The 12,628-nt window shown below is 37.4% G+C and overlaps 1 protein-coding gene across 1 annotated transcript in view; it reads right to left on the bottom strand.

The window, feature by feature from the left end:
• Nucleotides 1-9,296: 9,296 nt before the first annotated feature.
• LOC101998215 (zinc finger protein 345-like) overlaps nt 9,297-12,628 on the bottom strand; it is an 8,845-nt gene continuing 5,513 nt past the window's right edge. The window contains exon 4 of the mRNA XM_026778145.1: nt 9,297-12,628. This exon is cut by the window's right edge and continues 1 nt beyond it. Within this exon, the coding sequence (XP_026633946.1) occupies nt 12,204-12,628 (425 nt within the window). The 3' untranslated portion in view covers nt 9,297-12,203.

Below are 12,628 nucleotides of genomic sequence, written 5' to 3'. Positions count from 1 at the left end.
GAGTATAAAATGTCCTTCACCATCTCTTCTGATTTTAGTTTGAAATCAATTTTGTTAGATATTAGGCTAGCCACACCCGCTAGTTTCTTAGGTCCATTTGATTGGAAAACCTTTTCCCAACCCTTTACTCTGAGGTGGTGTCTGTCTTTGAGGTTGAAATGTGTTTCTTTTAAACAGCAGAATGCTGGATCCTGTGTTTGTATCCATTCTCTTAGCCTGTGTCTTTTCATAGGTGAATCGAGACCATTGATATTAAGTGATATTAATGACCAGTGATTGTTAGCTACAGTTATCTTTTGGTAGTAGTGTTTGTATGTTTCCCTTCTTTGTGTTATGCTGGTGGGGGATTATTAGATGTCTGTGGTATTGTGGGTGTAGTTAGCTTCTTTGGGTCGAGGTTTTTCTTCTAGTACTTTCTGTAAGCGTGGGTTTGTGGATACGTATTGTTTAAATCTGTTTTTGTCATTGAATATCTTGTTTCTCCTTTGATGGTAAATGAAAGCTTTGCTGGATATAATAGTCTGAGCTTGCATCCACGGTCTTGTAGTGTCTGCAGTACAACTATCCAGGACCTTCTGGCTTTCATGGTTTCCATTGAGAAGTCACGTGTAGTTCTGATAGGTTTCCCTTTATATGTTACTTGACCTTTTTCCTTTGCAGCTCTTAGTATTCTTTTTTTGTTGTTCTGTATGTTTTGTGTTTTGATTTTTATATGTATTATATGTTGAGGGAATTTTTTTTTGATCCAGCCTATTTGTTCTGTAAGCTTCTCATACCTTCATAGGGATATCCTTCTTTAGGTTGGGAAAGTTCTATAATTTTGTTGAATATATTTTCTGTGCTTTTCATCTGGAGTTCTTCTCCTTATTCTACCCCTATTATTCTCAGGTTTGGTCCTTTCATTTTGTCCCTTATTTCATGAATGTTTTGTGTTAAGTATTTGTTATATTTAGTGTTTTCTTTGACCAATAAATCTATTTCTTCAATAGTATCTCTATCACCTGAGATTCTTTCTTCTATCTCTTGTATTCTATTGGTTATATTTATCTCTGTTGTTCCTATTTACCCAGATTTTCCATATCCAGCCATTCCTCGGTTTGTGTTTTTTTTTATTACCTCTATTTCAATCTTCAGGTCTTGAACTATTTCCTTCACCTATTTGATTGCCTTTTCTTGGTTTTCTTTGAGGGATTTATTAATTTCTTCCAGCTTTCTGTTTATCTTCTCCTTCATTTCTTTAGGGGAGTTTTTCACTTCCTCTTTAAATGTCCCCATCATTCCCATGAAGATACATTTGAAGTCCTTTTCTTCTACATCTTCTGGGTTAGGATATCAAGTCTTCCTGTTGTGTGTCCACTATGTTCTGGTGTTACCACGTTGTTTTTAAGGATGTTGGATGAATTCTTTTATTGGCCTCTTCCCATCTCTTACTCTATTGTTCACAAAGTATTGATTTCCATGGAGCTCGCAGAGAATGGCTAGTTGGGGGCACTGTGAATTGATGGTTAGCAAGCCAGCTCCCTGTTGGCAGCTAGGAATGCCAAAGGAACCTCTAATGTCCACCAAGGATTGGTCTCCATGGAGCTCACAGGTAAAGGCGAGTTGGGAGTGGGGTGGATTGACAGCTAGCAAGCCAGCTCCCTGTTGGCAGCTAGGAGTGCCAAAGGACCATTTCCTATTTTGTATTGGAATTTTTGATTCATCCTCCATGTTTATTCCTTCACCAGAACTTTTTTTTTTATTTTACAGCAGGCATTGAATTTTAAATTTTCCCTGGTGAGATATGTCCTCTGCCATGACTAGGAATGGGTGGACTGACATTTAACCTGGTGGCCTACTAGAGGCCCCTCAAGGAGTTTCCCAAAGGTATTAGGTTGCCTTGTCTGTCTTTTGTTGATCAATATTCATTGGTCCAATGTCAGCCTTTGTCACATCTTCAACAGAATCCAGCAGTTTGAGACCTTCTTTTTTTTTTCATTCCCAGAAGAGACATTATTTATAGAAATTCCTTGTCGACAATCCCTTCTCAGATGTCCTATTCTATGACAATTAAAACATGTGGCATTTTGATGTCTCCTCATACCTTTGAAAATTTGTTCTCTGGGGCTGGAGAGATGGTTCAGCTGCTCTTCTGGAGGTCCTGAGTTCGATTCCCAGAAACCACATGATGGCTCACAACCATCTATAGTAGGATCTAATGCCCACTTCTGGCCTAAAGTTGATAGAGCACTCATACATAAAACAAATAAATCTTAAAAAAAAAGAAAAATTGTTCTCCTACCTAAGTCTCAGTATTATAGTCAAATGTCTCAGTGATCACTGTGTACTTCATTCATCCACTGGTTCTAATTTAACCTTTAAAGACCCAAGTACCTTTTTGTACTCTACATTGGTATTTTCAAAAACCAGAGATTCAGTAAGTTGAAGTCAAGCTTCTGCATCTGTTACTCCTATTTGTATAGTCTTTGTTAATCTTTGTAAAATGTCACTAAAGTGTTCTCTTTGGCATTGTTTAAGCCTAGTATGCCTCAACTCTTTTTCCTTTTCTTAAATCCTGTCCCAAGCTTTTAAGGCTGTGTATTATAGGGACAAGATGTATTCAACATAAAGAGCTTGTACCTGTGGATCAGCACAAGTTCCCTTACCAAAATTTTTATCTTGGGAAGTCTCAAATCCTTTTGTTCTTCTGTGCTGTTCTAAAATTTTTGTCTCTTCTTGCTAGCAGCATTGCCACAGTTATTGTGTCCCATTTTCTAGGACCACTGAAACTAATTGAAGCCAGCTGTGTGGGGTATCCTTATTTCTTGTAGCCCACATCTCCACCATCTCTCTAACAAATGGTGAATACAAGCCATAAGGTATTACTGCTTGCTTATTTTTTTTAGATTGTTTATATCTACAGGTTTCCATTTACATTCTTTGAATCTTTTTGGGTATTTAGAAATTGATGGTTTGTCAGAGGTGATTATGGGGTAAGTATCTAAAAACCCTTAGTACATCATCTCAGACTCTGACATGTACTGGCAATGATAAGTCCTATCCTTAACAGAACTGGTTATCAGTTCTGAGAATTTCCTCAACCACTTCACGTCCTTTTACCACTGTCTTTTGTAAAGTCTGAATCCCATGACCTGTGACTCTTTCTAATGATTCCATCATGACTCAGACAGCATCAGATATTAATGGAAAGACGATGTAGACTGAGTTTAAGTATTACAGAGATATTAAGTAATTTTTATCAAAAAAAATCTGTTGGCATTGTTAGAGAAAGTAGAACAATTAACCCTAAAAGAAACAGAATCTGAAAGAACCACAACATTCTAGAAAATTCTGACATGAGGAAATAACATGGAGGCATCAATTTCCCCAATTTCACAGTATATATAGTGAAATCATTTGATACTGAAATGAAGACAGGAACATCGATGTGAATGGAATGCAGTATCACACACATGCATTCAGGACAATAGTAGCTCCTTCTAGCAACTCTTAATGTGACTTACTGCTAAACATCTCATAATTCTGAGTTTATTAGTAAAATTCTCCTGAATCATTTCTATTGAAACAGAATGTAACAAAACTGGTATCATGTCCTGTTTCTACCGTCACTTAAAACACCCACTAAATCTACCTCAACAGCCCCTTCCCCAGTAAAAATACCTAGATCCTTTGTTACTGTTTCCTCTCTTCACCTTCTCTGATTCTGAGGTGGGCAGGTCTGGCATATATGCAGTTTGAGTCCTGCACATAGGAAAGACATTCTTCAAAAACCATCTGGATTTCTAACACTGTGCTCCATAGATAAAGAGAAAAAAAATAGAGGAGTCTAAACTATCTCCTACCAGTCGAACAGACTGAGAATACTGGTACTGATGGAGCATTTTCACATTGTGTAATTTGAGTCCCAATTCTAAGCAAAGCTTCATCAAAACTCAAAGTTAAAAATGGAACTGTAAGATTGTGGTGGCAATATTATGCACTACTGTGTTTCTGAATAAATAGTGGAACAAAAATGAGAAAAGCCTAACACCTCCCAAAAGAATACTTATGACAAAGACATGAAAGCTTTTTTCCTTTGAGAATTCTACTGAACTCTATGAGATATGAGATTTACACATGGCTCAAACACATGTGCAGTAGTTTAAAAGGGATCTTGAGGACGAATACAAAAGCTGGGCATGTTCACTCAGGCTTTTCATCCCAGCATTCTCGAGGCTGGCAAATTTCTGCGAGTTCCAGGATAGGCTGCTCTATATAGTGAGTTCCAGCACAGGCAAGGCTGTGTAAAGAGACCCTGTCTGAATAAATGAGAAATAAAATAAAAGTGAGCACTTTATTTATATCACAGAGTGTATATATCTCAAATGGAAAGCTAAGGGAAAAATTTTACACAGTAAATGTTAATGCTGACAGCCATACCTGTGGAGCTTGCACAATAGTGTCTTCAGTTGATCATTATTAGATTAATATCTAACACTCAGAGAAAGTGAAGAAAACACAAGCAAATGGTGAATGAATTAATGGGACAATGCAGGATGTGAACATTGCATTATATGGCATCAGGAAACTCAGGAAATCTCAATCTGATATGATGTGAGGAAGGAAAGAGTAAGTTAAATAGTAACTCAAGGGAAAGCCTGTGCTCCAGGATGGGGGTGGGAGAAGGCTGAAGCAAAGCAATGAAACTGATCAGTCAATCAAAGAAATGACAGATGAAAGAAATGAACAAGAGCCTAGCTGCATTCTGGCAGCAATATTAAAAGACAAAAGTGAAATTCAAGTCTGGAAAGGTGGGGCAAGGCAGGTCTCTAATGTCAACACTCAGGAGAAATAGGCAGTCAGATCTATGTGAGGTGGAAGTTAGCCTGGTCTCCTTATCATGTTATAGGATCAGGCAGGGCGATAGACTGCCTCAGAAACAAACACACAAGAAAGAAATTCAAGTTCTATTTTCTACATTGATAAATTTCTCTAAAATATGCCCTTTGATAAAATGGTGACGTGAGTATCAGGAGGCTGATGGTCATGCTTTGAATAAGAATGTCCCCCACAGACATGTATTTGAACTCTAACTCCCAGTTATTCAAAATATTTTGGGAAATTTTGTTGTTGGAACATTATTAAATAAAATATGTCACTGGGGAAAGGCTCTGTGAAATAAAAAAAAAAAGTGCCCAGGCCATCTTTTTTTTTCTGTCTCCCTCCTTAAAGATTGTGGTGGAGGACATCATCTCTCTTCTTTCTGTTCCAACCACATGGCTGCTTGCTGTCAGCCCTTCCTGCCATTATCTACTCTTATCCTTCCAGGAGAATTAAAACATGCTCTTTCTTATGTAAGTTATTGTGGTTATGGTGCTTTATGAAACTAACAGATGAGTAATTCCTATAGTCAACCATTGTCTGCCTGGATTTAAGGCTTCTTTCAGAGAAAACATTCATATCAGGTTCTGGAACCTGGTGAGAGGAACACGGTGTGGTAGGTCATGGACACCATGTGGGACACACAACTGTAATTTTCCTAAAAAGTCCCAATATCTTTGTCTCTGATGCATACATCTGAGATATTGAGTGTTCCCCTTGTTCAATATGAACTGACATGATAATCATTATTTCATCTCATTATATGATAGGCTTTGAGGACACTCCCAGTTTTCCTTTTATGAAAAACTGTGTATAGTATGCTATACTTCTTAATAAACTTTCTTGGCCAAAGACATAGATCATGAAGAACCCTTAGCAAATCCTTTCTATCTTCTTTATGCTTGCACCCTGTACTTTCCTCCTCACAACCCTGTCAGGTCACAGGAACATTTTGAAAGAAATAGTTGGAAAAATGGAAGAGCGAGAGCCATAGTATTGAGAAGAATACAGTGGAGAAATATCTGGAACTGTCCCCCTACCCTGTTAATGGGCACAATGCTTCAGGAGACTCAGGGGCCAACAACAATTCATCCTGGCTAAGAGATGGGTACCTGAGGTTGGGACCTTCCCTGAATATCTATCTTCAGTTAATAACAGGTGTTGGAAGGGTACCTCTTTTTCAGAAGTGGAACCAGTTATGAGCTGCTCAGGATCCAGTAAGTAATCCGCCACCCATGCTCAGACAGGTTAAATTCATAGAGTTATATACAAAATAAAGATGTGAATGAAGGTCTGATGCTTTCACTTTTGCAATAACCTTCTGTATTATCTCTATAGAAACTTAATGAGACAGGTTCAGGTCTGGCACCAGAGGGTCACTACTCTACCCTCTCTGTACCTGGCTCCGATACTGTCCCATAGAGTTCACACTCCACACATTCACCCTCCTAATCACAGATGTGAAATTCTTTCAAGTGTTTAATGCATATGCTACCACTTCTGCTGAATAACCATTTCTGACTTACTCTTTACAGGAAACAGTGAAACAAAAGATGCCTAACACTCAGGACACCCATGATAGCTGATCAGGGAGCAGCACTCATGATAGGTGACACACATCTTGTATTTCCCACTGATTCATCTTGAAACCAATCTTCTGTCTGGAATCTTCATGCTACACACACTTAGTCATCAATAGAATTCTCAACTAATAAGAAATGAGATTTCGTCTCTGCCTAATCAGTGTTCACACTCAAGGCCCTCAACAGTAACAAACCCTGCAGACAATGCAACAAAAAGAACATAGAGACACATTATCAGTGGGAATTAAACTTGCTGCAGCCACCACGCAAGTAAGTCAATGTGCAACTTCTTCAACAAATAAATTCACATAAGATTTAAATATACTGTACACATGGTTTTGTATTAAATAATTAATTATAGTACATTCATATAATAATGAATAATTACTCACTGATAAACATGTGTAATGGGCATCAACAAAAACGGAAAACAGAAAAATATATATGACATCTGAGCACTGATACATTTCTACGTTGTTCTCCTTCAAACACGATAAGACAATAAGTGAGAAGTTTTACACCCCTAAAGATTCTAAGCAAATTGTTGGAAGAGGAATGTACAATTTCTGCAAAACAAATGATGTAATGCAGATATGAAATCTGGAGAAAGCTCCAAGATTTCAAAGACCTTAGAAAATTAAACCAAAATTTCAAAATCTTATAAAATTATTGCAATAAAAACAGTTGAGTAATGGCGGGAAGACAGACAACAGGAGATGTCAATGGGAAGATAATATAGACAGAGATGCTAAATAATTCTTGCAAAAGTCCTGCTGGCATTGTATTAGGAAAAGGGAAAAATGACCACAAAGGAAACAGGATCCAAAAAAAAAAATTTCAAAACTTTCAAAGTTAGGAGATCAGGAAACAAGCTTAAAGGGAAGAATTTTTTTAATTTTATAACTTGCTAAAATCACAGTAATAAAATTCATAAAATTGAAAATAAACATACAAGTGATAGAAATGTAATAGGGATGTCATTGTTCACAAACACAAAATAAATTATATTTTATTAGTATTAATTCTTACACAGAAATCAAACAGCATATACAAGAAAATAATCTTGAATATTACTTACAGTAGAATATTCCATAATATTTTCTAGAAAACCAAAACAATGTGGCAAACACAATTTCCTTTCCCATTTGCACATTTTGTTTTTTAAAAATATTAGATTTTTAAATTTTTGCTTATGGGTATTGATGTCTTGCACCATATATCTATCTATATTCATATCCTCTGTTTTTGTGCTTGATGCCTGCTGAGGTTGAAAGAAGGTATCAGATCTCCATACCTGGTTTTCAGCCACAATACAGGTGCTCAGAATTGAACTATATCCTCCTGAAAAGCAGCACATGCTATAACCTACTGAGCCATCTCTTCGGCTTCCTCTAAGATACATTAGACACTTCTTTCTACCGTCCAGGTCTCTTGGTTCTATACCACAGGTGTGCAGGTTCATCAGTAAGCCTAGACTATGAGAAAGAGATTTTTCTGAAAGCACGTGGATTTTAAATACAGTACTTACTCTGCAGAAAAAGACAAAACAAAATAGAGGATTCTGCAAATGATTCACAACTGCCATTGGGTCAGAACAAAGAAAATACTTAGGGACCATTTTCAGTTAATATAATGTGAATTCCACCACTTTTGATCACAGATCAGTCAAAACTCAAGGACTGACATGCAACTGAGTGATTGAGATGACAATATTTTACACTAGTGAGTTACCGAATTTATCATGGAACAAAGAAGCTTTATGCCGGCCAACAGAACACACATGAAGAAATAAAATGTCATGTAATGAACTTTTCTCCTCTGAGAGATGTGAGACCTATTCAAACACAGTCCTTACACTTGCAGCCTTTCTCCGAAGCAAGGGAGACTACAGGAAAGTTATTTTCAACCACACAAACTAGACTGATGCAATTCTGCAGCATCCAATCTCTGTACAAAGTTTGTTGAGCAAGATCTAGGAAATGGCATTCCTCCTGAGAGAAGTACAAAGCCATAAAATAGAATGCCATTGGATCTTCAACTTAAAATAGGGGGTGTCTGAGACAGCTGTGTTGGTACACTGCTTTAATTCACGCATTAAGGGGACAGAGACAAGTAATTTTCATGTAAGAGCAGTCTTGGTCTACATGGTGAGTTCTGAGCAAGATAGGGCAACAGAGTGATTGAATGAAATAAAGCAAAAGTCAAACAATACCAAGTTAATTTGTCCATGTACACATGGGAAGACTGTTTTTTACTGAACCAAAAGACAATTAGAGTCTATTTTTCTCACACACTGGGTGATCAGAATTATTTAAAAGATATTTTTCAAATTTGTCCTAATCTGTAATTTATTTTACAACTGTAAAATGTGTGGCTTGATATTTACTCACATCGACAATACTGCATTTTTCCACACTCTAAGGTGTAACATTAAGAAGGCATCATGAGTTCTTAAGAAGACAATATCTGAATGCTGTATTTACATACTCTAATCCATACATCTCAGAAGGAAGGCAAATAAACAATTATTAATAATTTTTAGTAAATGTTAATGTTTTCAACTATTAGTGTAGGGCCTGGTAAAATATATTTTCTGTATTTTCAGATTCTCAGATTCTATCTAATCTGCACTGGATTCTCCAGGGAATAATTTTTCTTTTTCCCTCCCTCCCTCCCTCCTTCAGATTCTCAGATTCTATCTAATCTGCACTGGATTCTCCAGGGAATAATTTTTCTTTTTCCCTCCCTCCCTCCCTCCCCTCTCTCTGTTTTTTCTGTTTTCAAGATAGGCTTTCTCTGTTTAGCAGCCCTAGCTGTCCTGGAACTTGCTCTGTAGTCCAAGCTAGCCTCAAACTCAGATACGCCTGCATCTGTTTCCCAAATGCTTGTGATTAAAGGTATGCATAACCACCCAGCATCATGGGACTAATTTCTAAGCAGCCATTGGGATACTAGTCACAGGAACAAATTTCACTCTCTTGAATAGGTAAGTAATAGAATGGCAAAGTTAGAAATTATGGGTGAATTTAAATTCCAGGAGCTCTGTAATTGCCACAATAGCATGAGAACCCTGATTACAGATTATTCTTCTGTGACTATACTGGCAACCACAATATACATGAAAAGAGTCCCAATAACTTCAATTCATATGGTCTAAACTTTACAAACAAGGGCGGACATCCACAACAGAATTTGACAGTCTGCACAGCAGCAGAAAAACTAGTTAAACCCCTGGTTAGGTTCCCCATGCCTGATTCCCAGTCCTTCAGCTCCACTGGGCTTCAGGTTCCTCCACTGCACTCCTGACTGTAACTCTTTCAGAAGCCACACAAGGTGTCCTTCAGCTGAGGGGAGCTTTCCTGTCCCTACAAGATATGGAGATGACACCTGTGTTATTAGAGGTCCCTCTGGGAGTGCAGGGTTTTCTGGAACATCATGCCCTGGTTCAGGTAACATGGCTCCTATAATCTAGATTTCACCATCCACTTGCACAAATGAAATTGCTTCTGAAATTTCCAAACCCACAAAATCTATGCTTCCTTTCCCTATCACTCCTCAGATCAGGTGATTGTCCCAGCTCCACTGATACCTAATTTGTCCCACTCTGTGCACTCTACCTTCTCCACAGCTCTGTAGCTGTCAGACCTGTTCTACCCAGCTTCCCAGGTGTTGCTCCTACCTTACACCAGAACTTTGTATTAATGAGTACAGAACAAAGAAAACAATATTGTATGAGGGGTACAAGGTCAGCTATCTTCATTGTACACATTTATGAATTGACCCCTGGAAATCTTTGCTGAATTACATAGGAAAATAATGTCATCAAGCAGAGGCATCTTGATATAGGGAACACCCAACATTGGCATCCCAAGTGTCTGTTGAGTTGGTTGTATTTTACAGATTGCTAAAGCCAGACCAGAAGATTAAATTTTCACTGTATCCTGCATCAGATTAATCATCCCTAAAATATCAGTAATTAGTACAAATTATCACATCGTCTTTGGCCAACAAGAGCATGAATAAACTCAAGAGTGTACTAACCACTTGCGTTCATGATTTACCAAACTCCAAAACTGAGAACACCAAATGTTCTCAAACAATACTTCTCTATTAGTTGAATATGAGTATCTGCTTTTAATAAAATCCACGAAAAACTTAGGCAATGGTATGGTTTTTGCTCATTGTAACAAGTTACCTTATCTAAAGTCTAAACTTTTTGAGCCTTGCTGTTTTTAGTATCAATATTCTGATATAGTACTTTAGAATTGGGCTAAATATTTCACCATCTTTTTCAGAACTTCAGAATGCTCTCCCAGCACACCCTTGGGGATTTCTGAGCAGTATATGAGCATAGGCATCTTTTCTTGCTTATAGGTCATTTTTTTAAAAAAGTTTTATAGTCTCTTGATATTTGTATAGATGAATTCACACATGGAATTAAGCTGAATATATGTCTTTTTAAAAGTACTTTTCTTGAGTTTTATTTCATGTTGAATTTTCTGGCATGTCTGCAATATTGGCATTGTATAAAGAATTTAACAAATGGAATTTGATTCATTCATTGAGGCTCATAGAGTGGAATTTCAAGGTAAAACAGGATGTGATGATAGCAAAATTGTGTTCAGTATTTACCCATGGACAGCAATGTACTGAGGGTTATTGGAGACTGACTGACTTGTGGAGTCTATACTTGAGTTAATGATCATGCATAAGCATAGCCCAGTTTGGATGATGTCCTTCAATAACACGGGCTTGCACTAATATTTTCATTTGTCCCATTGCAGACCACTCACTGTCCTTCATGAATGCAAGGGAGAGTTGTCTTCTTTCTTGGGCTCCCTAATCCTCAACATTCTGTTGGTGTTCAGCCCCTTTCTGTGGGACTATGTACTACCATAATAGTAAGCCAGGAGCAGTGAGGACAAGCAAACTGCCCTACTTTAGTTGACCCAAATGCTTTCTCTCCAATATTTATTTTCTGGTATACAAGTTTGGAGGAACAATTAAGAGTTACAGCACATGTTGTAGGAGAGACTTTTCCAGGGAAGATATAACATTCATATGCACCCACTCAGCCAAAATGGGAACTGACAACAGAACCAAGTGTGCTTGCACTGAAATCCATCTAGTTGAACCAATGGTTTTAATGGTATTACTTACATAAATACAAGAATGGAGTTGTTTACAAGAACAAAAGCGAATCGAAGACATCATGAAATACCAAACCAGCACAAAATACAGCTTATGAACACTGGACACCCAGAGAATACTACACACCTGTAGGCATATCTACATGTATTGTATCTTACTGGCTCAATAATTCTATACAGCAAGACCGGTATATGGAATTAAACACAGTGATTCCTGACAGTTTCAGGGACACCTGGAAACTAGTTTAAGTTTTTATTTACAATCTTAATCATCTTCTCTACAGTCTCCAGAAAACTGACAAACAACAGCACATTCTTCAGGCTTTTCCATTTTGTATTCATTATGAATTATTTGACAGTGAGAAAGTAAAACATTTTAATGAAAAATTTCCTACATTAGTCACATTTGCAGAATTTTTCTGAAATAAGTCTAGACTTTGTTTCCTAAGATTCGAACAATCCTCAAAGGCTTTCACACATTTCTCATGTACATAATAATTCCCTAGTGTGGATGCTGTAGTGGTCCATAAGGACAGAGTTTGGATAAAGCATATGCCATATTACTTAGTATAGAATGTTGTGTCTTTACTATGTATTTTTTGATGTTTTCTTAGACCTGAGAGACAGGTAAAGAGTTTGTTATATACATTGCATTTATAAGGTTTCTCTCCTGTATCAATTCTTTGATGAGTTCTAAGGTGGGCTTCCTGGATAAGGGATTGGCCAAATTCACTGCATTGCTAAGATTTCTTCCAGTGTGAATTTTCTGATGTTTTCTAAGAACTGAGCCACCAGCAAAACACTTGTCACATTCACTACATTTGTAAGGTTTCTCCCCTGTATGAAGCCTCTGATGTGTTCTAAGATGGTCTTTCTGGATGAAGCATTTGTCACAGTAACTACATTTGTATGGTTTCTCTCCTGTATGGATTTTCTGATGTGTTCTAAGGTTGGCTTTCTGGATGAAGCATTTGTCACAGTCACTGCATTTGTAAGGCTTCTCTCCTGTGTGGATTCTCTGATGTCTTCTAAGGT

This window comes from Microtus ochrogaster, unplaced genomic scaffold, assembly GCF_000317375.1.
Source record: "Microtus ochrogaster isolate Prairie Vole_2 unplaced genomic scaffold, MicOch1.0 UNK108, whole genome shotgun sequence".
Lineage (NCBI taxonomy): Eukaryota > Metazoa > Chordata > Mammalia > Rodentia > Cricetidae > Microtus > Microtus ochrogaster.
This window is presented reverse-complemented; position numbering and strand designations above follow the sequence as displayed.